We start from the raw sequence: 26580 nt of genomic DNA on the forward strand, positions 1-26580 counted from the left end.
TCTTGTTAGCGCAATCATTTATTGTGTCCCCACTTCTTGACAGACGGTCATTTGTCCAAGACTTCTTAATTCAAAGGCATTTCTTTCAGTTTGTTTTTTCTTCTTTTAAAAAAAATACATTTTAGGCACACATGGTGGAGGAAGATAGGCAAAGTTGGGAGGGCTCATGTGATATGAGAAAGGTCATGTGAGAAAGGTCATGGGTTAGATTCAAGCCTACAGCAACCTGCAAGTCAGTCCATTGAGTGAGCTAGTACTGTATGTACTGACATAAAACTGGAAAAACATCACAGAAATGTGAAGACTTTCCTCACCAGTAGTGATTTAAATTAGATGGTTGTGACATATGATTAAGAAAGTGGAAGGCGATGACCCTTTTTATATTTCATTAGCAAACTGCCCTGTCAACCCTATGAAACCTCATCCAAAATTCAACACTTTATTAAGTCGTAACATACAGTAGCTCTCATTTTACAGGTTTATAGCACCACACGCACATGCACACACACACAGTAGAAAAATTATAGAGGCTTGCAAGCTTGCTGAATCATTGTTAGGTGCTGGTGACATGCTAGTCACATCAGCTGCAGGATCCGCAGGAAGTAATTAGGAAAAAAACAGACCCCCCTCTCCTCTCTCCCATTCATCTTGTCAGTGGGACTGGGGAGGGATGGGGGGGGAGGGTAGGCTGTTGAACTGGCCGAGTCAGAGCCAGGTCTCCACTTTTATTAACAAAAGAAGAACAACAAAACAAAACACTTGACCAAGGCTTCTCAGCTATTTCCCCAGCTACAGAGAAAGACGTTTGCTCTCTTTCCGGTGTTTGAAATAAATGTTTACACAGTGATACGAGTGATAATATACATGTCTTTAATAGAGGCTATTTTGCACAGATATGCTTACAGGTGTGCTTTGATACTTTTGACTCGCCATTTGGTGTGCCTTGGGGACGCAAAAAGTGTGAAAACCTTCTTACGAAGATATAAAACTTCTATCAGTCCAACCCGGAGACCTTAAGAAATGGCTAGCAGGATGCTAGCATAGCAGGTGAGCTCTAAAATAGCGGTGGCATTTCTTTAACCTCCGTGGCCTTCATCACCTAGCCTGTCTGTCACGTCCGAGGCGAGGCGTTAGGGGAGAGGACATATATACGTTAAGAGTTTAGAGAGAGGTCACCTTACAGATTACAGTACATTAGCTACTACAAAGCTGTGAATAAATGCCATGTCATGCATGCCAGTGTGTATCATTGATTCCACTCTTGGGATTACAAATCCGCTTTGCAGTAGTGCTTATGGATTTCTCAAACTGGTCATGAAAGACCTGCTTTGCATAATTAAATACCAATTAATTTATATGCTTCATTGACCAGGGTCACCCAGGGGTCTATACTTGGTCACCTCCTTTTTTTCCTTCCTTTACACCAAATCTCGGAGCCAAAAATAGCCAGTTTTCCAGCCTCCAACGCGTTACAATCCGCCACGTTCTGAGCTTGTAGGCTCGCTATTTCCAGCGAATGTTTCGCTTGTTTCCCTGAAAGTTCAACTATAGAGCGTTGCACGACGACGGCCCAGGAAATAATTACCCGGTCATTTTCCCCATTGACTTTTCAAAAAGTATTTATTTAAAGATCTTTATGCCGCGGACAAAGCCAACTCTTGTTGTGACAAATCATGACTATAAACACAATGTTTCAAATAATTAGTAAAAAGAAGGCAGGGTACCACACTTTTTTTCAGCCCAAAACATTGTGTTTATTGTCATGATTTGTCACAACAAGAGTTGGCTTTGTCCGTGGCGTAAACGTCTTTAAATAATAAGTAATGGTCTTTTTTCCATTTATTTTTTGTTTGTTTTTGTTAACATTCCTTAAAGCTGCTATAAGCAATAATATGTCAACATTTTAATGACATTTTTTTTTTTGGTATTCAGACAGCCAGCAATGGGTAGACGCTCTCAGAAAAATGTTGTCTCTGTTACACATCTAGGGGCCGCTATCTGCATTCAAAGATGTTCCTAGAAGCTTTGCCATTGGTCGAAAAAAATACCTGGTTGCAATGACCAATCAGGAAGTAGACAGACAAAGCTTCTAGCTTCTGCTATACTGCTATATACAGTATTGTGGGCGGAGCCAGCCGGCCGGCCAGGCAGGGGTTTGTTGCGTTGCAGTTTGCGGCTGCTCGCTGGGGACGGCAGGTGCAGGTTCCTGTTCCTGGGCTGCATGTTGTCTGTCCGTCAGCCAAGGAGACACTAAAAAAGAATCCAGTTACATCACTTTGAAATTGTCAGAAACCGAACCGCGCGCGCGTGTGTGTGTGTGTGCGCGTGTGCGCGTGCGCGTGTGCGTGTGCGTGTGTGTGTGTGTGCGCACGCACACATAGCTGCACTGTCCTAGGTTTTGAGGGCCCCAGGGTTGGGTTTGTGTCACAATTTGATAATATCATCACAATATTGATATTGAGGTATTAGATATATATTTCAGTTAGTCCGTATGTCTCAGCGGACGATAATATACAGTATACACAGTGTGTACAGTACAGCATGTGTGTTGTGTTTAGGTTATGGAGCCAGCAGGTCGAACAGTCTGAAGGCGTGTCTAACAGGCTCTATGTATAGAGGGTTGGTTGTCTGGAAGGGCTGGACGGGTGGGAAAGTGACGGGAGATGTTTGTGTTGAAGTCCCGTGGTGCACGACTGCACGGGGGGCCGTGGAGAGAGAGAGAGAGAGAGAGCTGTGGCTGTGGAGAGAGAGGGAGAGAGAGAGACACTCCAGACATTTTACTCACACCCCAGTGCTGGGAACCAGACCCCGGGCCATTGGACAGCTCCAGGGTCCTCTTTCAGGGCACAGCAGATTCTTTCACAGAGTGTGCATGTCGTCGAGGTCCAGCGGAAACCTCGTGTGATTTAAAACTGTTACTTAACCCGTCAAGACCCGAGGCCAATTGTACAAATGCCTTCTAAATCAGTAGTTCTCTCTCTCTCTGTGTGTGTGTGTGTGTGTGTGTGTGTGTGTGTGTGTGTGTGTGTGTGTGTGTGTGTGTGTGTGTGTGTGTGTGTGTGTGTGTGTGTGTGTGTGTGTGTGTGTGTGTGTGTGTGTGTGTGTGTGTGTGTGTGTGTGTGTGTGTGTGTGTGTGTGTGTGTGTGTGTGTGTGTGTGTGTGTGTGTGTGTGCGCACACAACGCGTATGTACGAGCTTGTATATCAGCTATTTTCTAAATCCACTGTTCTAAACCAATGTTCTAAATCTAAAGATTTTTCTGAAAAACGTATGATGCGCTCTCTCTCTCTCTCTCTCACTACTGTAGAGAGAGAGAGAGAGAGACAGAGAGAGAGTGAGACAGAGAGAGAGAGAGAGAGAGCAAGATCTACAGGCTCACAACACGTCACATTGTTGTTACTTTTGTGTGACACTGTAGTATGACGAAGGACTCAAGGAGGGCATTAATTTATGAAGAAAACGTTAAAAACATTATGGAATATGGAGATACAAGCTTTCTTTCTGCCACGTGTGACTGTGGGGAGAGAGAAAGTTAAACGTCCATGTGTGACTTTAGGGAGAAGAGAGAGTTGGGTGCGTGCTTTCATTAAAGTTGAAAACTTTATCTCCATATACAGTACATGTCAAGTGGAATGTTTTAGTGTCGACTAAAATGTATTTTGGCGGACCTTGATGCCGTCATAAATCAGAATGGCTGTTTTTACACTTGCTGAAAATTGTAGATCTACAAGCTTGTAGATATGCTATTCTCAGCATGCAACCAAGTGTAAAATGACTTGTCCAATGATCTCTTGTCCACTAGTCCCTTCCTAACATTTTAGTCTAGTTTTTATTTGTTGACGAAATTGTCAATTTATTCAGTTTTAGTTTTAGTCATCATAGTTTAGTTTAGTTCATTTAGTTTCCATTTAGTTTTGATCAGTGTGAAAAAAAAAGCATAATTTACTTAGGTTACTTTAGGAAAACCAGACCGAGCAGTTCCACCGGCTGTACGCCCGGGGCAGGTTGGTAAATGCGTTTGGTATTCCTCCTTCTCATTCCTCCTTCATCTGTCTGTCTCAGTGTCCTTGGCATTATTTAACATTTCAGTCATTATTTGGCCGTCAGTGGTACTGTTCTCTAATAGGCTGTCCTAACTGACTGCTTGACAAACATCATGGTCGTGAGAAATGAGATTTAATGCACGCACCGCCACGTTGGCGTTAGTGTTCCCTGGTAATGTGTGTGGGCTTTAAGTGAAAAAGAACACAGCTGGGTGCACTGCTGATTGACGACGAGGGATAAATGATCGATGATGTGGCATATAATCCGTCGTGGACAATAAGTGGAGACTGAGAAGGAGAGAGAGGAGGAGGAGAAATGTACATACCTGTAGAATGTAGGAGAAACAGTGGTTTGCCAGGGAGGCCAGTGCAGTGGCTGATGGGAAGAGCCCTCAGACCAATATCTGGAATCTGCCATGAGATGATGGAACAAAACGGTTCTTTGTTTGCCACTGAATATGTGTGCGTGCGTGCGTGCGTGAGAGAGAGAGAGAGGCTGAGCATGTGTCACTCTCTGCCTGTTACTGAATCTGTCTGTGTGTGAGCAATAAACACATGCTGTGTGTGTTTTTGTTTTGTTTAATACATGTCATTGTATATTTAATGGACAATGTGAAAGTACTTCTCTTTTCCCAGTAGTGTGAGGTCCATGTGGGGCTACAACATGTGGGTGTGTTTTGATCAGTGAGGTTTTATTTAGTTTATCAGTTAACAACATTTGCTGTTCATTATGGCCTACTTTAATACCATCAAATGCTGAATTCCCACGGCTTCCAGCAACTTGAAATAAGTGAATAAGGTTGATCACAGTAATCCTGCTAAAACTCCTTGCCACAGAAGCCACAAGGCGAACACAGAGCTAACTGTATGGTTAACAGACTATAATTCCTTATCTCACATGCCTCGAGGCGAGCTCTACAAAGTATTACGAAGATTTCAATGGTTGTCTGCAAAAGATGACTTCAGAATGTTATTTTGTATGTGAGTATGTTGAGCATGTGTAGGAGTTAAACTAATATATTCACGTGTATTTGAGGACAGGAATTATACTAATGTAAAAGTCTACCTCTCCGGAAACGGTTTCACCAAGTTTACCATTTTGCCTAAAAGTGCAACTTAACTGTTTTCGGACCAAGTTGTGCTACGACTTTGGTGCAAGCTGCTGTATTGTCTTTTTTAATGAAATATAGATAAGCCATGGCCGCCGTGGCCCATTGGCAAGTGTACTGCATCCAGGCAACCTCAGATGATTATGTAACAAAGTCAGGTAGGGTAGGGTTTCCAAATTAGACAAAGTTTTTTTTTGTTTTCATGGCCTCCACAGTTTGTGGCCAAGACAGGAGGACCACACACACTGACGAACTGAAAAGTCTAAAGACAAAACAGTGTTTTTTGAAAAGGCATGGTGGTTCTCCTTCACTGGTTTCCTTGGTGATTCCTGCCATGTGGCAGTGCAGTGGGTGGTTGGCTGGCAGACTATTGGCCTTCTGTTCTGTGGCATAAAGGCACCAACCAAAGGACGACATCCGGTTAAGTTATCGCTCAAGACTTGTGTATGCACACACACACGCATGCACAACTGCTTTGTCTTTGCTATTACATAACCTCTTAGTGTCCGTGTATGACCAATGTGCGTGACTGCTACACACTCTCTCTGTCTGTCTCTCTCTCCCTCTCTCTCTCTCTCTATCTCTCTCTCTCTCTCTCTCCCTCTCTCTCTTGCTCTGTTTGTCTCGCTCTCTCTCCCTTCTCCGTTCATCAGCAAAGTCCCTAAAAAGGAAGAAATGAGAGGGAACAGAATGTGTGTGAGTGATCCAAAACTAGACTTTTAGTTGAGGCCAAGTCCTCACAGCACCTCTCTCTGTTAAAGTAGTGCGCATGCAGGCATGCATGCACGCGCGCACAAACGCACGCACGCGCGCACACACACACACACACACACACACACACACACACACTGAGATGCAGCAGTGAAATCGCGCTACAGCAGGAGTGACAAACGCATTACTTGTTTAAATCCTCTAACTGCTCAGTGTTCATTTAACTGTAAACATGGACCTTGCAGGTCATTTGTATCCATTTCTACTTACTTACTTACTTAGTTATGTGCTTCCACCATCCATTTCTACAGTCGGAATTAAATGAGCACTGAGGGATTCCAGCGCTAAGCGCCAGAAAGACGATTATGTGAACTTGTGTGTGCGGGGAGGATAAAGTGCGTGATCCCCCGGGTTAATCCCCGAACGCCTTTTGTTTTTCGCCAGTTCATCATAGAAGACATGAAGCAACAGCAAACCAACAAGCACAGCAACCTGCACCGCGAGGACCAACACATCACCGTGGAGGAGCTGTGGCGGAGCTGGAAGAACTCTGAAGGTACACGACACGTGTCGTCCTGCCACTGCTCGCCAAACCAACCGCTTTACATTTACAGTGGTGGAAAAGTAACTAAGTACTTTTACTTAAGTACTGTACTTAAGTACAATTTTGGGGTATTTGTACTTTAGTATTTCCAATTTCCAGTACTTTTACTTCTACTCCACTACATCTCAGAGCCAAAATTGTACTTTTACTCCACTACAATTATTTGAAAACTTTGGTTGCTAGTTACTTTGAAGATTAACATTTTGATTAGAAAACATGCATTAACCACTTCAGCCCTATACATTTCGGCCATTTTAAAATAGCCGATCTACAAGCTCACAATGCGTCGCAACGCTTGTAGATCTGCTATTTTCAATAGATTTTGTACACATTTTGAACTTGTGAAATGGCACATTCTGCACAATGAGTACTTTTACTTGGGGTGCATACTTAGTTTAGACTAGTCATTGTTCAATTCCGTACTTTTACTTGTAACCAAGTAGTTCTAAATTGCAGTATTGGTACTTTTACGTAAAACTAGTACTTTTTCCACCACTGTACATTTCTACGGGACATCTTTTCCCGAAATGATTCACAATAGCAGATCTGAGCCTGAGCATGTAAATCTTCTGTTTTTCAATAGCCTAAATATACGATATAAAATAGGATAAAGTGGTTCAAGTGAATACAATTATTTGGATGTTATATTAAACCCATTAAAGACTGGAACGCATCGGTGTCACCTTAGCTTTTAACCACTTTAACTATTATTTTAAACAGATCTACAAGCTTGTAGATCTACAAGCTCATGAGCTTGTAGATCTTCAAGCTCATGAGCTTGTAGATCTGCTATATTTTTTTCTTCTGGGGGCCACTGGAACAACATTTTCAGATGGCGGTCGGCGGCCGATTATATTTTTGGGGTCCTTGACACAATAGTTTGAAAACCACCGATATAGAAACAGAAAACTGTCAGGATTTTGAAGACATTTTGTAGACTCTGGCCTCAGTCCTAAATCGTTTAACTAATGTTGTTGGGGGACCCCTCCCCCCGGAACCCCCTTAAGAACAACTTAATTGCCGGCAATGTACCTGAAATGTAAACGTGATTTAACGTGGTTTAACACAGTTGGGGAGTTCCTGAGAGAGAGACCCCAGCGAGTCTGTATTAATAACACTCTGTCTGACTGCCTTGTCCTAAACACTGGCATGCCACAGGGGTGCGTTTTATCCCCTCTGTTATACAAAGACATCTCTCTCACAAAGTACGCTGACGACATGGCCCTGGTTGCCTGCCTGCAGGATGTATAAACTCACCTTTCAGACCAATGCAGATAACATCTACAAAAAGGCAAGGCAGCGGCTTTATCTTCTCAGGAAACTGAGGAGTTTTAATGCCAGTAAACACACCCTGACCATGGTCTATACTAGATCACGCACTGAGAGTGTTCTCACTTTTAACATCGTGTCCTGGTTTGGGAATCTCTCAGTTAAGAGATAAAAACAAGCTCACCCAGGTAGTCAACCAGGCAAGTAAGATCATTGGAGACAAACATTTGCAACTTCAGGACATATACAACCGCTCCATAACCAAAAAAGCAATTCAGATTTACAATGATTCTACCCATCCTCTTCACTCTGAATTTGACTTGTTGCCATTGGGCAGGAGGCTTAGGGCAAAATTACCGTAGCTAAAAAGAAGGGTTACAAAACTTCGTTTGTGCCAACTGCGGTGGACATTTTAAATAAACAAATGTTTAAATAGTCTAATCCCCACTGTTCACGATCACTGTTGCTGTGTTAATGTGAATGCATTTTCTATAGTATTTTAATGCACCTGTGTATTTTTTGTAATGTTTTATAACTAACTGCCGGTGTGCCAAAGACGAATTTCCATTTTATGTCAATTTAATGGACAATAAAGTTTTCTTTATCTTTATCTGTATCTTTAACACTGCCCTCTCTCTGTGTCTCTGTGTCTCTCTCCTCTCCTCTCCAGTTCACAACTGGACCAGTGACGACGCGGTGCAGTGGCTGAAGGACTCGGTGGAGTTGCCTCAGTATGAGACAAACTTCAGAGACTTCCGGGTCACAGGGAACACACTGCCACGGTATTAGCACGGCCCAGTACCTCCTGACACCACACACACACACACACACACACACACTGTTGATTTCGAAAACTGAATGAAAACTAAATTAAAACCAAGCTATGGTGACTAAAACTGAGACTAAATATATTGACAATTTAGTCAACAAATACAAACTAGACTAAAATGTTAGGAAGTGACTAGCTGACAAACTGGACAAGAGATCCAGTATAAGTCATTTTACACTTGGTTGCATGCTGAAAATAGCCGATGTAGATATTTTCTGCAAGTGTAAAATCAGCCATTATGACGGCATCAAGGCCTGCCAAAATACATTTTAGTCGACTAAATCAACTGTAGATTTAGTCGATTAAAACTAGACTACCACTAAAACATTCCAGGTGACTAAAATGTGACTAAAACTAAATTAAAACTATTCAAGAGACTATGATTAAAACCTAAATCAAAATGTGCTGTCAAAATCAACACTGCTCCTGACACCACACACAGAGAATGAATATAATCTTCATTGAACTGCTTACAGAGTTCTTGCAAAGTGCTCATTGCCAGACATTCAGGTTCATGGGTTCTGTGAGCTTGTTTCTCTGGGTATATTTGGTGGTTTATGAATTGGATTTATGGCAGATAAATGGGTCTTATTAGAACTCCCAAAGGTACCCTCAGATTTTTTATTATTCTGATCAATGCTGCCCACTGCTGGTCATAAGGGGGAACACAAGAAACTAGAAGGGAACTGCTAATGAGAGAATGAAAAAAGATGAATGCATGCAGCAGTAAAGATTATTGTATATACACACACACACACACACACACACACACACACACGGTTTACATATTTGTGGGGGATATTTATAGAATGCGCAGTGATAAGATTTATGCATACATACATACATAAATTACAACTTTCTATGTCTGTGAAAGCGACTTAATAAATGTACTGCATTTTTATTATTTCTCAGAGCCCCATAACTCTCAGAGTTACAGAGCTGTAATGTTCCATTTGGTACCCTGAGGGTCCCCTGAGCCGCCCTTTTAACGGTTGCATTGTGACGCTGGCCACAAACAAAGACATTATTAAAACCCATTCCGGACGGGAACACCTTTTGGTGTTTCAAGCATTATGTTATACTTTAGCTGTGGAAAAACCACAGATCTACAAGCTCGTAGTGCGGCGCTATGAGCTTGTAGCTCTGCTATTTTTGAAATATCGTGAAAATGTGTCACAAATCTTTGAATATATATTCTTTCAGAGTGAACATCTTTGCTTCTGGGGGGTGGGGTGGGGGGGGGGTCCCCTGGAACAACATATTTTCAGATGGGGGTCCGCGGCCAAATACAGATAATTCCGAGGGTCCTTGACGTGAAAAAGGTTGAGCACCACTGACATAGAAACATGTTACTGTTAGTATTTAGAAGCCATTTATTTTTAAATGGCCTCCCGTCTAAATGGGTTAACACGCCAGGTTGACAAAGTCATCCGGGTGACGTGCAGGAGAAAGCATAGAAATGAATCATGAAGTAAGTGGTGACTAAGTACATTTACTCAAGTACTGTACTTAAGGTCTTTTTAAAAAAAAATAATACTGGAGTATTTCCAATTGTCTGTACTTTACTTCCACTGCATCTCAGAGGCAAATATTATAATTTTGCTCCGCTACAATTATTTGAAAACTTTTAGTGACTAGTCACTTTGTAGATTGTTATTTATTATTACAAAGCATACATTAATTACTTCAGCCCTATACACATTGTACAAGTTCACAATGTGTCGCATCGGCTATTTTCAAAAGAATTATATACTGTAGGCCTACATTTTGAAAACTTGTGAAATGGGACATTCTGCCTAACACATACTTTAACTTTTAGTACTTTAAGTATATTTTGCACACACTAGTATTTTTACTCAAGTACATTTTGAATACCAGACTTGTAACAGAGTGTTTCTACATTATGGTGTTAATACTTTTACTTAGTAGTAGTAAAATAATGTGAGTACCTTTTCCACGACTGCAATGGAATGCGACTCAGAGCTAACTGTACAGTATGTATAGCATGAGAGAACAGAGATGTGTGGGGCTTAGGCGAGGTGTGTGTGTGTGTGTGTGTGTGTGTGTGTGTGTGTGTGTGTGTGTGTGTGTGTGTGTGTGTGTGTGTGTGTGTGTGTGTGTGTGTGTGTGTGTGTGTGTGTGTGTGTGTGTGTGTGTGTGTGTGTGTGTGTGGTAGAGGGGTGGATGGGTGATAGGAGGGTGAGGGGCCACGAGGGGTGAGGAGCCGGGCTCGGTATGGGTGTCACGTTACGGTATCTCTGCCGCCGACTGCTGACTCATGAGGTGATGTCACGGCGTGGGGCGGGTTGGGCGGCCTTCACAGGACTGCCATGTTGTCTGGTTTCCTTAAGATGGTGGTGGCAGATACCACCCTCACCCCTGGGAAAAATAAGCAAAGGGCAGATGGTGTTGTAAATGATACATGCACACACACATAATACACAGTATATATACTGTACTACGTAGTATCAGTGAAGATATAATGCCTGGGCACTTCCTCAGAGTCGAGGAAGGCAGAAAGTCGAAACGTCGATCACCCCTGCGAAAAACAATGAACATACGTAGTGCTCAGTGGCCTTGTGGTTAGAGTGTCCGCCCTGAAACTGTGAGTTTGGGGCTCGAACCCCAGCCGGGTCATACCAAAGACTGTAAAAATGGACTTTTAGTGCACGCCAGTCGAGTGCTGCAGGTCCATTTTACTTGGGTAGTCTCTCCTGAAGTGCCCAGTTATTATTTTTCTCTGATCCAAGTTGTCCCTGTTGATCACAGACGAGCCCTTCTAACTTCTACTGGCTGAAGAGCACTGTCGTAAAAAAAATGAAAAGAAGAAGCGCTTTGTGGGTCCTTTATGTAGAAAACTGCAGACAGGTGCTCTTTGGAGACGGTTTCAATAATTCAGCACAAGAGTTATTTAAAAGTTCTATACCTTTAAAGAGGATCCAAGGCAGCAGTTGAGGTAGAAAAATCCTTTATTTCATTTAGAAAAACAAAACAAGGTTTTAAAAAAAACGACCAAGGTGTTTCGGCCTCCATGGGCCTTCATCAGGGTCAACTGATGTCGTGTTTGAACATATTATTCATATACATAGCTCTTTCTCATGCGTAGGCTCATATTGACAGATGCACAGCCTTGGGGGATACTTTTAAATTCTTTCCCTAAGCTGAACCCTGACCCTTAACTAATTGAATAGTTAACGCTAACCCTGGCCTACTGTAACCTACATCCCACAGTACCTCTATAAAAGAAGCCACTTGTGTCAGTAAGATGAACAGAAAAATGCATAAATTGACCAGGACATTTTTTGGAGGCGTTCACTGAGGAGCTGCCCATTTTATCGCAGCTGCAGTAATAATAAAGGAATTGACTTGATTTCTGACTTTCTGAAGTCCAAATGTATAACTATTTCAATGATATTTTCTGCCCATATTTCAGAATAGCGGCGAATGAACCGTCGTTTCTTTCGCAACAGTTGAAGATAATAGACCAACGACATAAACAGAAACTCAACCTAAAGGCATTGGATGCAGTGCTCTTTGGACCGCCCTTACGTAAGTATCTAAAACTATATTGAAGTCAGTATTAAAAGTACAAAATAAATAATACTGCATGTGCTATGTTTAAAAATTGACCACCCCCCGACACGGAAACCTGATGGAAATATATACCGGTAGGCTCGCGAAACAATTGAGACAAAAGATGAATAATTCATTTAATTTGATAATCTGACAATGACTTTACCGTGGCTTTCCTTTTCACATGTTAAAGCCTCAATCTGTGATTTCTTCCAACTTTTTGGCTGTATGTCGTAGAACAGCAGACAAACACATTTAGAACGATAGTTCCAAAACATCATAATTGTGCTAAATAGTTTAGGAAACAGAGCGTCCGGTGTGACGGTCTGCTATGGGGCTATATTCCCCTTTCACGCTGTTGCATACAAATCACAGATTTCATCCTCTCCCCGTCCACGTCCACACACAGGTCCACAGCACAACTGGATGAAAGACTTCATCCTGATGGTGTCCATCGTGATCGGCGTGGGAGGCTGCTGGTTCGCCTACGTGCAGAACAAGTCCAGCAAGGTCCACATCTCCAAGATGATGAGGGACCTGGAGAGCCTCCAGAGCGCCGAGCAGAGCCTGATGGAGCTGCAGGACCGGTGAGCAATGCATCCCAAACACTGTGGGCGGCTTTGTGGGCACCCTTATTCTTTTTGTTTTCTACGTTTAGTTTTTATGCTGTTAAATAAAAATGCACTACTGGTGCTGGTTCATCAGACACATAACAGTACAGAATACCACTAGGCTCATCAGATTTATCAACATAAAGTATCACAAAGTGATTTGTTTAATCAGAAACAGAGTTCTACTCATCAGCTTTATCAACATCAATTGCTCCTCTACAATTTTCGCAATAATTGTGGACGGACAAAGTGAACAAAATGCTGAATGAATACTGATTTGTTTGGAGATGGTTTCAACCAGCTTGTGCACAGCTGGTGTTTTTCCCAGCCCTTGTAATTATATGAAACAAAGGGTCCTAGTCCTTTGTGAAGAATGGGATTTTTCATTTGCTCCATCATCTTCCTCTTCATCTTCCTCTTCCGTTTCTCCATCCACCTTATGAGTTAGTTGTTAAATCTAGGCTAGGAAAAGTGACGTGCGCGTCAAATCACACAAGCTGCTTGGACTGCTTCAGAGCTTTCACGTTCAGCCAAATTGTCACAATGTGATGAATTGAACAATGTGGACCCTGTTGTAAACAAGTGTAAGGCTTAATTGGGTCGTCCACTCACAGTTAACAGTCTTTGTATTGAGTTTGTGCTTGAAATGTACTGTAATTCTGCAAACTGTTAATAAAGATTTCAATCAATCAATCAATGATGGATGAAACATTTTAATAAATAAATAAAGCAATTACTATGCAACTCTCAAAAATGCTCTGTCTGTCTGTCTGTCTGTCTGTCTGTCTGTCTGTCTGTCTGTCTGTCTGTCTGTCTGTCTGTCTGTCTGTCTGTCTGTCTGTCTGTGTCTGTGTCTGTGTCTGTGTCTGTGTCTGTGTGTCTCTCTCTCTCTCTCTCTCTCTCTCTCCCCCCCCCTCTCCCCACCCAGGCTGGAGAAGGCCCAGGAGGAGAACCGGACGGTGGCGGTGGAGAAGCACAACCTGGAGCAGAAGATGATGGGAGAGATCTGCGGGGCCAAGAGGGAGGCCCACCGGCTCCGCGAGCTGCGGCAGGGCGCTGAGAGTGAGCTCAGCCGGCTGAAATACGCAGAGGAGGAACTGGTACAGGTGAGGGAACAACAACACGACGGGCACTTACAGGACCACCATGGAAATAAGCTCTCCAGCTCATATATGGTCTTGTACTATGCATTTTTGTCAATAAAAAAGAAATATCAACCAATCAATCAAGAGTCTTGACACGGTAGGACTGAGGACATCTGAGGACTGTCCTATCCTAATGAGGACTATCAGAGGATTCTTTTTTTTTTCTCCTCATTTTTTAATTTATTTTTATTCTTTTTTTAAGTTAGCGTAGCCAATATTATTTTTTACCAATTTAGTCGTTATGCCAATTTCTGTGTTGTCACCGCTGTATCCTACTGAGTCACCTGCCAGTCAGGAGCCCCCACCGGGGGGACATAGGGCCCTCCTCCTACTCCTCCCGCCCAACACTCCCTGCTGACAGGTGTCTCCCCAGCCCGTAGGAGTACGTGCAGTCTTGCAATGACCAATATCACTCTCCCCACCCGGCTTTCCTCCCCCGAACACGAGCCAATGGTGTTCGCATAGACTCCAACCAAAGCCGGATGCACCACGGTGGATTCAAACCCACAACCTCCGTGGTGGTGGGCAGGGACTTGCCACCCGAGCCGCCCCCCTGGACGTGAGATTCATTACGGTTTGGGACCAACGGATATTCACAAATCTAAGAGAGCTGTACAGACACAGGGGTCTGCTCTTCTGCCCCCCTCTTTTTTCCCCTCTACACTAAAAAATATCTGGGCTCTGTCATCTCTGCTCGCAAGCTCCACTGTTGTGCTGATGACACTCAGCTGTTTTTGTCCTTCCCTCCCTCTGCTGCACAAATCGAAGCTGCATGCCTGGCTGACATCTCACAGTGGATGTCTCCTCACCACCACAATCTCCACGCAGACAGGACTGAGCTTCTTCTCCTCCCTGGAAAGTCCCGCCCAGTGTAGGATCTTTCCAGCTCCGTCGACAACTCCCTGGTGGCTCCTGTTCCAACTGTCGAGATCCTTCGAGAGGTCCTGGACAGTCTGTCCTTCGAGACACGCGTTGCAAAGATCGCTCGATCCTGTAGGTTTACATATTTTTCAACATCCGATGGATTCAGACCCTTCACCCACCCAGGAGTCTGCCCGGATCCTTATCCAGGAGACTGGATAAGGAGCCTGGAGACTGTCGCTACTCCCACCTTCCTGAAGATTCACATTTTGTATTGTTACATCGTATATACAAGTAACAACCGGTTTGGGTACCTCAACATTCTAGAAAGCAAAAATACTAATACATAACATTCATGCCCAAGCGACATTTGGGAAATTAATGTAGTGGAATTTGTGTGTCACATAATTACAGCAAGAATATGTGGCCATGCACAGACAAAGTGCAGAAAATGTGAATCTACACATAATGTATACATTGATACAACATCTTAAATACTGTAGCTGCTTTATTTACCGATTCTGTCACGCACCTTCAGGTAGTTTATATGTAGTTGTAATGACGCCTTAACTCTGCGTAGACTGCGTAGATGCTGTTGTGTTGGTGTTGTTGGCACACAATGCATTCCACGTGCCTTTTACGTTGTCATTGGCATTGATGACTAAAGAGTGAATCCTGAACCTTGAACCATGGCTGTATCCAGTGGTGTAAAGTAACAAAGTACATTTACTTAAGTACTGTACTGACTGTAGATTTTGATTATTACACAATGTGTCGCGATGCGACGCATTGTGAGAGCTTGTGGATCAGCTATTTTCAAAAGTTCTTTATACATTTGAAAACTTGAAATGGGACATTCTGCATAACAAGTACTTTCTACTTTTGGTACTTCAAGTACATTTTGATGCCAATACACAGTACTTTTAACTCAAGTACATTTTGAGTTCTGGACTTTTAGTTGCAACGGAGTTATTTCTATATACGCTGCAGTATTGGTACTTACCTTACTTAAGTAAGTAAGGTGAGCGCCTAAGGTGAGCGCCTTTTTTCCAACAATGGCTCCATCCCTCCGTGCAGGTGCGCATGGCCCTGAAGCGAGCCGAGAAGGAGATGCAGTCGGAGTGGTCCGTGCCGGAGGCGCTGCAGATGTGGCTGCAGCTCACCCACGAGGTGGAGGTGCAGTACTACAACATCAAGAAGCAGAGCGCCGAGCTACAGCTCGCCATCGCCAAAGAAGAGGTGCGTTATAGTATATTTTAGATCTGAGGACACATCTGTGTCACCTTATAGCTTTGGACCACTTTAACCATTATTTTAAACTTTATCCGTTGAAAAATAGCAGATCTACAAGCTCATAGCGCGGCACCGAGTGCCTCGCTATGAGCTTGTAGATCTGCCATTGTGAAAATGTGTGCAAATCATTGAATATATACTCTTTCACAGCAAACGTTTTTAACTCAGATATTTGCTTCTGGGGGATCCCTGGAACAACATATTTCCATATGGGGGTCGGCGGCCAATTTCAGATAATTCTGGGGGTCCTTGACATGAAATAGTTGAGAACCACTGACATAGAAACAGAAAACTGTCATGATTTAGAAGACATTTTGTAGAATCTTGTCTCAGGTCTTAAACCCAAAAATCATCATTGCACAGATAATTTGTAACATATGAATCCATCTGAGTAAAATGAGGGCTGCACGAATCTAATGAAACAAAGTTGGCTTGTGTTTTGTCCGACGCGGTCCCGACCCGCTGTGCCCGAGGAGGGTGATTAAGAGACACGCATACAGTAACTCGGGGGCGAGCCGATGACTGGTTTGATTCTGGCTGGAGACCTGTGCTGCCTGTCTCCATCCCTGTCTGTCCCTGGGTCTACATAGTACATACAGTAGACTAGTCCTCTCAAAAATGAATGAAAACTAAACACAAATAGACAATTTGGCAATAAGCTGCGTGTTTGGTGTTTCACTCTTGCTGGGAAATGCCTTTTCAAGGATGAAATTTTGTGCATTCATCGACTAATCTTACCCCCCCATGCCAAAGCGCCAGCGCTCGCCTAGCAATCTGCTGTCACCCGCAGGCAGATATGTTGATCTGACGCCTCATTCCAAAGTATCAGCGCTCGCCCAGCAGACAGCAGACCACGCCCTAAAGGGCGAGGTCGCTTCTCGCCCTCAGGCGTCTTACTGGTATGACAGGCTATGGTGTTTATATGAGTAATGTTAAATGTATAGGTAATGGTATAGGACGGTGAGACACGCAGGACAGAACAGGTTTACAGAGTGTTTTGCATCAGAGTTTGCTTTACAAATGTATCAGGACCGGCGTTTGATAGGCTCTCTTATTGCCATGTATGGCTTTAGTAACTGGAGATTAGATCATTGAGCCTAACAGTGTGTATGCAAATAGAAATCAGCCCAACATTGTCAAACCTATGTAAACAGCTCTTAATCTGTGACTTGTTTGTTAGTCTCTGTACTGATCACATCCATGAGACCGATGCTTAAAGTAACATAAGCTGCCATTCCACATGGTCTCCATAAATGGACTTAACTGATCAAACAGAATAATCCATGTTTTGTTGGGTAACATCCGTCCACTGCGTGAGACACAGAGCATCAAACGGCACCCTGTGCTGTGTGGCTATAGCGGAGAACATGCAGGCCTGCGGCACAGCAAAACACCACTGGTGAAATGAACCGGCGTGGCTCATCATGCCTTACAGTATAATGTGCTGGTAGATTTTATGCAATTATGCAATTTTATGCCATCGCTCTTCTTAAAAACCCGTTAAGACATGATGAGGCCGATTCAACAAATGTCTTCTAATTCCGTCTTCCGTTTTCTGAAAAACGTTATGTTGATACAGTATATCAGTGGTTCTCAAACCTTTTCATGTCAAGGACCCCTAAAAATGATGCATTAAGCATAAATTAAGCATTAGACCAGGCATCTGTCATTTACAGCACAGTTCCAGGTACTATATTTATCATGGTTATATGTACATGTTGTACATTGGCAGTATGATACGTTATCAAGTAAGAATCCAGTGTTTTACTGTGTGAATATACATTTCCCTGTAACAACATATTTTCAGATGGGGGTCGGCGGCCAATTACAGTACATATAGTTTTTGGGGTCCTTGACATGAAAAACTTTGAGAACCGCTGACATAGAAACATAACATTTTCTGAAAACTGTCAGAAGACATTTGTAGAGGCTGGTCTCAGTCTTAAATGGATGCTATCATATGTCTAGACATTTTATGAAGTAACTCGCATCACACTCCGAGGGTTTCGCCGCTCGCCGTGAACCACGTGGTTTGGAAATGAACATTTCAATCTTAATTGAGTTCTCACCTCACACGACGTGTGAGGGAATAAACTCGTTCCTGCCTCCACGTTTCCCCTCATTTGTTATCCATAATGATTTGGCCAAATTGTGTTTTAATTGCGTCATTTGTTTTCGTCTTTGTTACGTGCAGCTGGAAGGGATTATGGACTCTGAACGATTAACTCAGGGACTTGCATGGCTCACACACACACACACACACACACACACACACACACACACACACACAGAGTCAGGGGACGCTCTCGTCAAAGCAAAGTGTCTATTGTTGACTCACGACACGAAGCTTGATTTATCTCTTTGACGATTTGTGTTCAGTTGTGCTTCCTTGACACCATCCATATGTTTTTTCTGTTCATCTAGTCATTTTGTTTTGTTACTGTGTGTGTGTGTGTGTGTGTGTGTGATATATAGGCAGAGAAAATCAAGAAGAAGAGGGGTACTGTGTTTGGAACGCTCCACGTAGCCCACAGTTCATCTCTGGACGAGGTCGACCACAAGATACTAGAGGCCAAGTAAGGATAGAATATTCACTTACACACCTTTTTTAAATACACGCTAAAAAACCACATGTACCCATTCTGGGCAACACACACACACACACACACACACACACACACACACACACACACATACTGTAGGTCTACGTACACTATACATACGAATGTGCACGCATATAATACTGTGACTACAGGCAAATCAATAGTTCTCAACATTGAACAGATGGATCTTCATCCATTGATTTTCATTAATGCGAAGTCAGTCACACTAGTCATTGATTACTGATCAACGACCAGATGGGTCCTTGTGTGTGTCATGGAATATCAATTCCTATTACAGTGTCACCTCGTCAATGCAAAACGTATTGAAAGGCACCCTCCGTCGATATGACCCGTGGTGTAAAGTACATTTACTTAAGTACGACTGGGCGACTGTGGCTCAGGAGGTAGAGCAGGTCGTCCTTGGGCAAGACACTGAACCCCAAATTGCTCCCGATGTGCTGGTTGTTACCCTTCATGGCTTCCGCCGCAATCGGTGTATGAATGTGTGTGAATGGGTGAATGTAATGCACTATGTAAAGCGCCTTGGATAAAGGCGCTATATAAATGCACCATTTACCATTTACTGTACTTAAGTACAATTTTGAGGTATTTTGCTTTTTTTTGTACTATTTTGCTAAACATCTTTGAAGAGTTAAAATGGACAGTATACAAGCTCACGACGTGTCAATGTAGATTGGCTAGTTGATTTGAAAAAAAAAAAGGCAAAGAAGTTTAGGCATAAGGGGTTCAGCGGTGACGCAAATGGAGCCCAAGTATATAGAGTGAAAAAGGATCAGGTCTAGTAGTACTGTAGACCCTGTGGGCAATGAAATACGTTTGAAGTTTCTGGCTTATTAACCAGTGAGATAGATGTGCTGTTAAAAAACAAACAAAACAAACAAACAAAAACTTAAGCCAAATGTATGCTTAAACATTTAACTCTCTCAAGCGTCATTGAACGACACTGTCAAAGTATAAATTGTTCTTTTTCATTGTTTAAAAATGAACCAAATAACACACAGTTGAGAGCCACCTGAGCCATACATATTTACATACTGTATACTATTATGGATGTTATTAGCATAGTATGTATACATAGTTAAATAGGTTGTAGTTAAATGCAGAGGAGACACACATCGGTCACATGTGTAAGGACAGATTATGTACATTGATGGGTTAGTCCTGTAACTCCTGTTTGAAACAGGGGTGGTGTTAATCTTTAGTGCTTTCTTGAAGGTGACTACACTGTTACTGTTAGTATAGTTGGCGTGGCGTTGAGAGTATTATTACATTTTCCTTGGGTTGAATGTTCAATGCTGGTCCCGACTGACTGACAGTCTGGGCCATGACTCAGTGGTCCAGTCACCTTGGCTGGTAATCCAGTCTGGCAGTGTGCCAAAGGTTCGACTCCCGATCCCGACGGCCTTTACTGCATGTCTTCCCCCTCATCTCTCTCCCCATTTCCTGTCAGCCTACTGTCTGTCCCTCCATAAAAACATAAAATAAAAAGGCAAAAGCCACAAAAAGAAACATTTAATAAATAAATAAAAATGTTTAGTATTTCCTTCCTTTCCATGAGTCTTCTCAGTGGTGACTTCAATATATTTTAAATATCAGCAGCAGCATCCCATGTTTCATATTTCTCTCAATAAAAAAAATGAGATAAAAAAACAAAACAAATATAATTATTTATTTTGGGCGGGAAGGTTGAGAAGTGCTGCCTTACACACTATAAAGGTACTTTCAGATGGGCATGGAATAACGCAGCTGTGGTCGCCTGGATCAACGACAGGTCTGTGCAAGAGGGGCACAGACAACGCAAGCGTTAAAAAAAAGTGCTCATTTTCAGCAACGCCCTGCACATAGAAACACACACACACATTAAAACCTGGGAGCTGACCAGTACAACCACAGTCTTATACTGTTGGCCACTAGGCAGCTCCAGGGGGAGCAGTTGGGGGTTCAGTGCCTTGCTCAAGGGCACTTCAGCGGTGTTGGGTGAGTGATGACAATCACTTCCCCACCCAGATTTTTCCTGCCCATCCGGGGAATCGAACCGGCAACCTTTCGGCAACAAGTGCGCTCCTCTAACCCTTAGGCCACCGCTGCCCTTATGTCATCCCCCAGGAAGTCTCTGTCCGAGGTGACGGCGTGCCTGAGGGAGCGCCTGCACCGCTGGCACCAGATCGAGAAGCTCTGCGGCTTCCCGGTGGTGCACAACTCGGGCCTGCCCAGCCTGACGGCCAGCCTGTACTCGGACCACAGCTGGGTGGTGATGCCGCGCGTCTCGGTGCCCCCCTACCCCATCGCCGGCGGAGTCGACGACCTGGATGAGGACACCCCCCCCCTCATGTCCCAGTTCTCCAGTGAGTTCAACTTAAAACTTTGTTGTGACACGAGTCAATTTAGAATACGTGGTTCTTGGAACACTACTTTTTTTTTTTTTTTTCATCATACAAGCATACAAGATTTATGGGCCACCAAGCACAATATGTATAACTATAAAGATAATTATGCAAGCATCCACATTTACGTTGTTAAAAGTTGCGGTGTGTGGCCTCTGCCACTTGAGTCGGAACGACTTTTTATATAATATATTCTTGGTTCTACGTATGGTGCGGTAAGGTGTGGACAGCCCATTAGTCATCGTCTTTTGTGTTGCAGTCATAAACCCCACCCCCCGGACATATCGTGTCTGACACCATGTCCTGATATTGTTCTCTGCTTGTCCCCGTGCGCAGCGACCACTCTGATCCGCCCGCCGCTGACGCGAAACAGCAGCCTGTGTCGCTCCCGCAGGAGTCTGCTGAGCCCACAGTCGTCACTCATGTCTCCAGATCCTGACCTGCTGTCCATGGCCAGCTCCCCCCTGTCCTACCACCCCGAGGCGGTGGAAGAATACCACTTCTTCAACGTGGAACGTAGGGGGTATGTAGGGGGAACGTAGGGGGTATGTAGCGGTGATCCCATTCATGTACAGTATCCATTAGTTACTGGCTGTATAATCTGTACATATGTCTTACACACATATAATCTTACACCTGCGATGCGATGTGTCCTTTTGATCCAAAATGCTTTTATTAACAGTTGAGCCTGACAGTATATAAAGGAGTAGTTGATAAATAAATAAAAATCTATAGTTTACGCATCCCACGAAGCCTTGAATTCACAGAGATTTGTTTTCGCATTCCTGACACAATAATTTGATGACAACTTCAATCTCCTACTGAGTCATTTACTGAGTCTCCTAGTGACAGATGACCCAGTCATCAAATTATAACACAATAAAGTTGAATCCTAATCTGTGAATTGCACATTGATACCCTCCCAGGGACGTCCAGGAGTGCGACATAGACGCTCTCAGCTCCTCCTTGGGGCGCAAGCAGAGGAGCGCCTCAACGCCGGGGTCGGAGACCTCCTTCCGAAAGATCTCCCGCGACGAGATGCTGATGTTCGGACAGCTCCAGGAGCCCTCCATGTCAACGTCCTCCTCCTCGGCTGTCTGCACCCCCACCACCCTCCCCAGCGGCCTCAGGGACTCCTCCACCCCGCCTCTGGTGCCCACCTCCAGCCCGCCCTCCACCTCGCCCTCGCCCTCCCTGGAGCACCACACGTTCGCGCGCAAGGGCTCGCCCGACCTCACCCACAGCATGCCTTTCACCCAGGGACACGCCATCGCCAAGGGCGTGAACGGAATGCTGGAGAAGTCCTACAGCTTCAACCAGCTGCCCGCCAGCATGCTGCCTCCCAGCGGGAGCGTGCGGCGCTACCCCTCCCTCACCTCCCTGGACTCGGAGGGCCGCAGCGTCGGCAAGGAGCACAAGCTCCAGAGCGCCTCTTCCCAAGACTCCAGCGATAACGGGGAGAAAATGAAGCGCTCCTCTTCTAAGATTAAGAGCCTGTTCAAGAAGAAGAAATGAAACTGGCTAGAGGGGTTGCGGGGGTGGGGGGGGAGCTGTATGAGAGAGAGATAGAGAGAGAGAGGGAAAATGAAGTTGTAAAGAGAAAGTTGTTTTAGCCCTATAAAAAAGAAAAATGGACGTCATCATAAGCTAAAACATTTTCTTTTTCCATTTTCCTTCACTTTTTTCATCTTTAATTTAATCAAATTAAAATATAAAAAGATATAAAAAAAATAAAAATAAAGTCAAAGATGGAATGTAGCTCAGTCTGGGTCCCTCCAACCATCCCAGACTGGTAGCCTTATTTTTTAAATAATGCCTTTTTATTTAGCTCACTCATAGCCTCACAGATAAGCCTTCAGAGGTCAAGGAAATGTCAACAAAAGGTCAAGGGTAAGGTCGGGTGTCGTCCAGACAACCGCAAAGCACATGGCCTGCTCACTATCTCCTCTTGTGAGTTTGAACCAAAAAGCCACTGCGTGCTTGGGGTTTAAAGGTGCAATCCATATAAGTTTGTTGGTGAACACGATGCAACTCTCTAAAAAAAAAGATGTCATGTGTCGTGTTTTCACTTTTTGCACTGTTTGCACTGTACAAGAGACTGTAAGACACCTCTTAAAACACCAGTATGTTTACTAGCCCGTTGAAGTTTATACAGTCAGTGAAAGTGGCTCGTAAAGATGGCAGGAAACCTGGACAATGAAAAGACAACTGATTTCCTTCCTCGCGACATGTTTCCTGTTGCATTATGGATTGCATCTTTTAAAGTGTTTCAATCATGGGCTTTTTCTTACACATTGAGTGGCTTCCAGTTCATGGAGGTTCCTGAGCTCATGTATGTGACTAATTTCCTTAGAAAGAAAGAAAGAAAGAAAGAAAGAAAGAAAGAAAGAAAGAAAGACAGAAAGAGAGAGAGAGAAAGAAAGAAAGAAAGAAAGGAATAAAAAATGTAAAAAAGAATCCTGCTAAAGTTTGTTGCACTACTGCTTTCCTAGTTTTTGGGAAAGGGCCGCTGCTTGCGGAGTACATATTGAATAAAGATGTAGAGAGGAAGAATGCATGGACCAGGGCAATGGAGACGCAGCATTTAATGTCGGAGCCAAAATTATTTGATGTGCCTTCAGTGCCCCTGCCTATGGATTTTTCAATATATAAATATAAATATATATATACTTTGTTTTTACATTATGTTCTTAGAGATGTTTTTAAATAGATTTTTATTGGTGGGGGTTCATAAGGAGTGATTTTTACTGAAGAACGTTTAATGAATATGCAGATTTTGACTCGATTATCTGTTCATTTGCCCTGAAACCGTCCCCCTGGATTCTTTACTTCAGACTCCACATGTTAGACAGTCCCTTCTGCTAAAAATCATCATTAACCTCTCTTATGTGATCCAGATCCTCTCTACCTCCCCTTATAGTCCTATTTATTATTCAACCCCTCTATGTCATATATGGGTCAAATGCTGTTTGCAAACCGTTTGTGATGTTTTGTTTCAGCCTAATTAGGATAGTGGAGGAAGTAGGCTTTGGCACATGGAATACCCACAGGGACAGGCGTTCACATATACGTTTTTAGTGTCAGCTTAATGCACTTTTATATGACTGTCAGGGCTTGCCTTGCACTCCCAGCAGGGCAAAGCAAAAATACAAATGGAGCCAGGTCTGTTTCAGACTCGCCACTGTCTGTCCCCATGCCCCACTCCCAAATCCATGCAATATGGCACCCTCTCTACATAGCTCCATTCCACCCGTTCCTCGCCACTGGACCTAGATTGAACAATCTCTTTTCAAGGGCTCTCACTTCTCACTGTGATTTTTACTACCCTCCTCCCTTCGTCCTGGACATGATGTCACTATATTGTCGCGTCACACGTCCGAACGTAAACGGTTTGTGTCATGACAAGACACACGACACGACGACGTCACGACTGTAGTTTCAGCGATGATGAGATGTCACCGTGATGACTTGACAAGAAATTTCAGAAAGGGTCTTTCGGCGACAGCAGGACCGGGCAATGTGGGTTTAGTGGTGGAGTCGTTTTTTTTGTTTTAGTTTTTTTCTGTTTTTTAAAGCAAAGTCATGCAAAGCATATGACGCAATGAAGCAAAAAAAAAAAAACCCAGAGGATTGCAAAATGTGCAAGACAAGGAGAAAATCTTAATGTTTACGTGATGTTAGGGATTATTTTATTTTATTTTATTTTGAGAACATTTGGTGTGTGAATATTTGTATACTGTAGAAATTAATTAAAAAAAAAGTGGAGGCAAAACTGCTCTGTTTAAGAGTCGTGCATTTCAATCTTGTCAGTACATTTGATGTTTTGTGCATGGTATATAGGCTTATATGTAATAAGGTAAAGTGCACAGGAGTCTCACTATATACACTGTGTGGAGAACACACATGACCCTCCATTTGGAATCCACATTCCATTCTCAGAGCATAGAGCAAGGAACTGGGGGGGAGGGGGGGGGGGCGATATTATTTTGACACCCCATTTGTCTTGAGAGGAGGGGAAACGGTGATACGCAGTCGCACTAGAAAAGCATGCATGATTGCTTTATCAATATAAAGTGAATGTGATGAAACTTGTGTTGATGGTTCATCAATTCGGCACACAGGGAGAGGAGCGGGGACGTCTGCAGGTGATGAATGTGTTGTTCGGACACCATTGTACACAGCAACAAATCCCAGCCTTCCCCTTCGGCCCACCTCATTGGGTCGCCTCTTGGGCGTGCAATAACTGAGTTGGCCACATGGTGTCAGTAATGTATAAGGGGAATCTATTCTCTCAGCCACTCCCTGAATGGAGCACCATTGAGAACCAGCTGGCTTCAATCATGTTCAGGCAAGTGGCTTTAGAATGAGGACAAACAAATAGAATATACTGACTACTAGACTGTATGTGATGAGGCACACATGCTTGTTTTCAAAGATCGGAATCACTTCATTCACCAAATACTAAATGTACATCAATTCTGACCGCAGCAGCTTTGGTTTAGTCAGATTCAGAGACATTATGATTACACGCTGCAGCACATTCACATATAGTTCTGTTGAATTTATCTTCACTTATACCATCTTGATTCTTCCTACTTTAGACCATACAAATGATTATTCGACTTGTCTTGGTTGCCTGTTCAGTCTTTTATTAAAAACACAAGGAGCTTCTCAGCTTATTTATCAGAGCCTCATGCATAGGTTGACTTGCTATTTGGTAATGATGAGAAAGCACAAGTAAATTATATGATGTTGGCTACAACTGCTTACATTTATTTGATACAACATCATGTGTTTTTTAAGCATTTGATGCATGACCTTTGTAATTCATAGGATTTTTTTTTTAATCCAGTGGTTTTGAACAACAGGCAACATAATATAGGCTACTGTAGTCTATTCCTCTGTAAATCGTGGTTTATGCCTTCTGGGGAGAGAAAATCTATCCCTACCAATCTCTTTATTGAAAATTACTTTCAAACTCAGATTTAGAAGCCACTGCACTCCCCTCCCACCTTCTCCTTCCTTCCTCTAGCAGTAGTAATGCAGGTTAAGAGACCTATTGTGGATATTTATGGCCACAATGGCATTCTAATTGGGCCCTGGTACAGTGAGATGCGCGTGCTCTGAAAGAGAAGCCGTAGAGTAGTGCAAAGGGAAATGCAATATGCTGGGTATGGAAGATTCCTCCCCCACTAATGAATGGTAGTGGTCAGGAGGTAATGAATAGACAGTGGGTATAAAAGTACATAGAGTGGCGGCTATGTACAGTTCAGTATCAAGAAGCTTTTACACAGGCTGTGCTTTGTCTCTCCTTCTCAGCATTGCTCTCTCCCCCATCTTTACCCCCCCCCCCCCCACTCCTCTTGGATCCCATTCCGTTGCGATGTAATGGGTTTATTAGTGTGGTTAATGCACTGTGACCTACCAGGGCCTGCCATCTACCTTTCTTCCTGTGCAAGAAAGGGAAGGTGGGTAGGAACCCAGTGACGAGGACGTGGTGACTGAGAGTTATGAAAAAGGCAAG

General features: G+C 43.4%; 1 protein-coding gene across 5 annotated transcripts in view; it reads left to right on the forward strand.

The window, feature by feature from the left end:
• The window catches only part of stim2b (stromal interaction molecule 2b), a 57496-nt gene extending 32851 nt beyond the window's left edge, over window positions 1–24645 (forward strand). For all 5 annotated transcript variants that reach the window (XM_080792772.1, XM_080792771.1, XM_080792774.1 and 2 more), the window contains 10 exons: window positions 6308–6419; window positions 8407–8518; window positions 11999–12114; window positions 12548–12725; window positions 13678–13855; window positions 15833–15994; window positions 18524–18624; window positions 20779–21017; window positions 21393–21579; window positions 21983–24645. In XM_080792772.1, coding sequence (XP_080648898.1) covers window positions 6308–6419; window positions 8407–8518; window positions 11999–12114; window positions 12548–12725; window positions 13678–13855; window positions 15833–15994; window positions 18524–18624; window positions 20779–21017; window positions 21393–21579; window positions 21983–22571 — 1974 coding nt within the window. In that variant the 3' untranslated portion in view covers window positions 22572–24645. The remainder of the gene's footprint in view (window positions 1–6307; window positions 6420–8406; window positions 8519–11998; window positions 12115–12547; window positions 12726–13677; window positions 13856–15832; window positions 15995–18523; window positions 18625–20778; window positions 21018–21392; window positions 21580–21982) is intronic.
• Window positions 24646–26580: the final 1935 nt, after the last annotated feature.

The sequence above is a fragment of the Protomyctophum bolini genome, assembly GCF_963924005.1.
Source record: "Protomyctophum bolini genome assembly, chromosome: 20".
In the NCBI taxonomy this organism is placed as follows: domain Eukaryota; kingdom Metazoa; phylum Chordata; class Actinopteri; order Myctophiformes; family Myctophidae; genus Protomyctophum; species Protomyctophum bolini.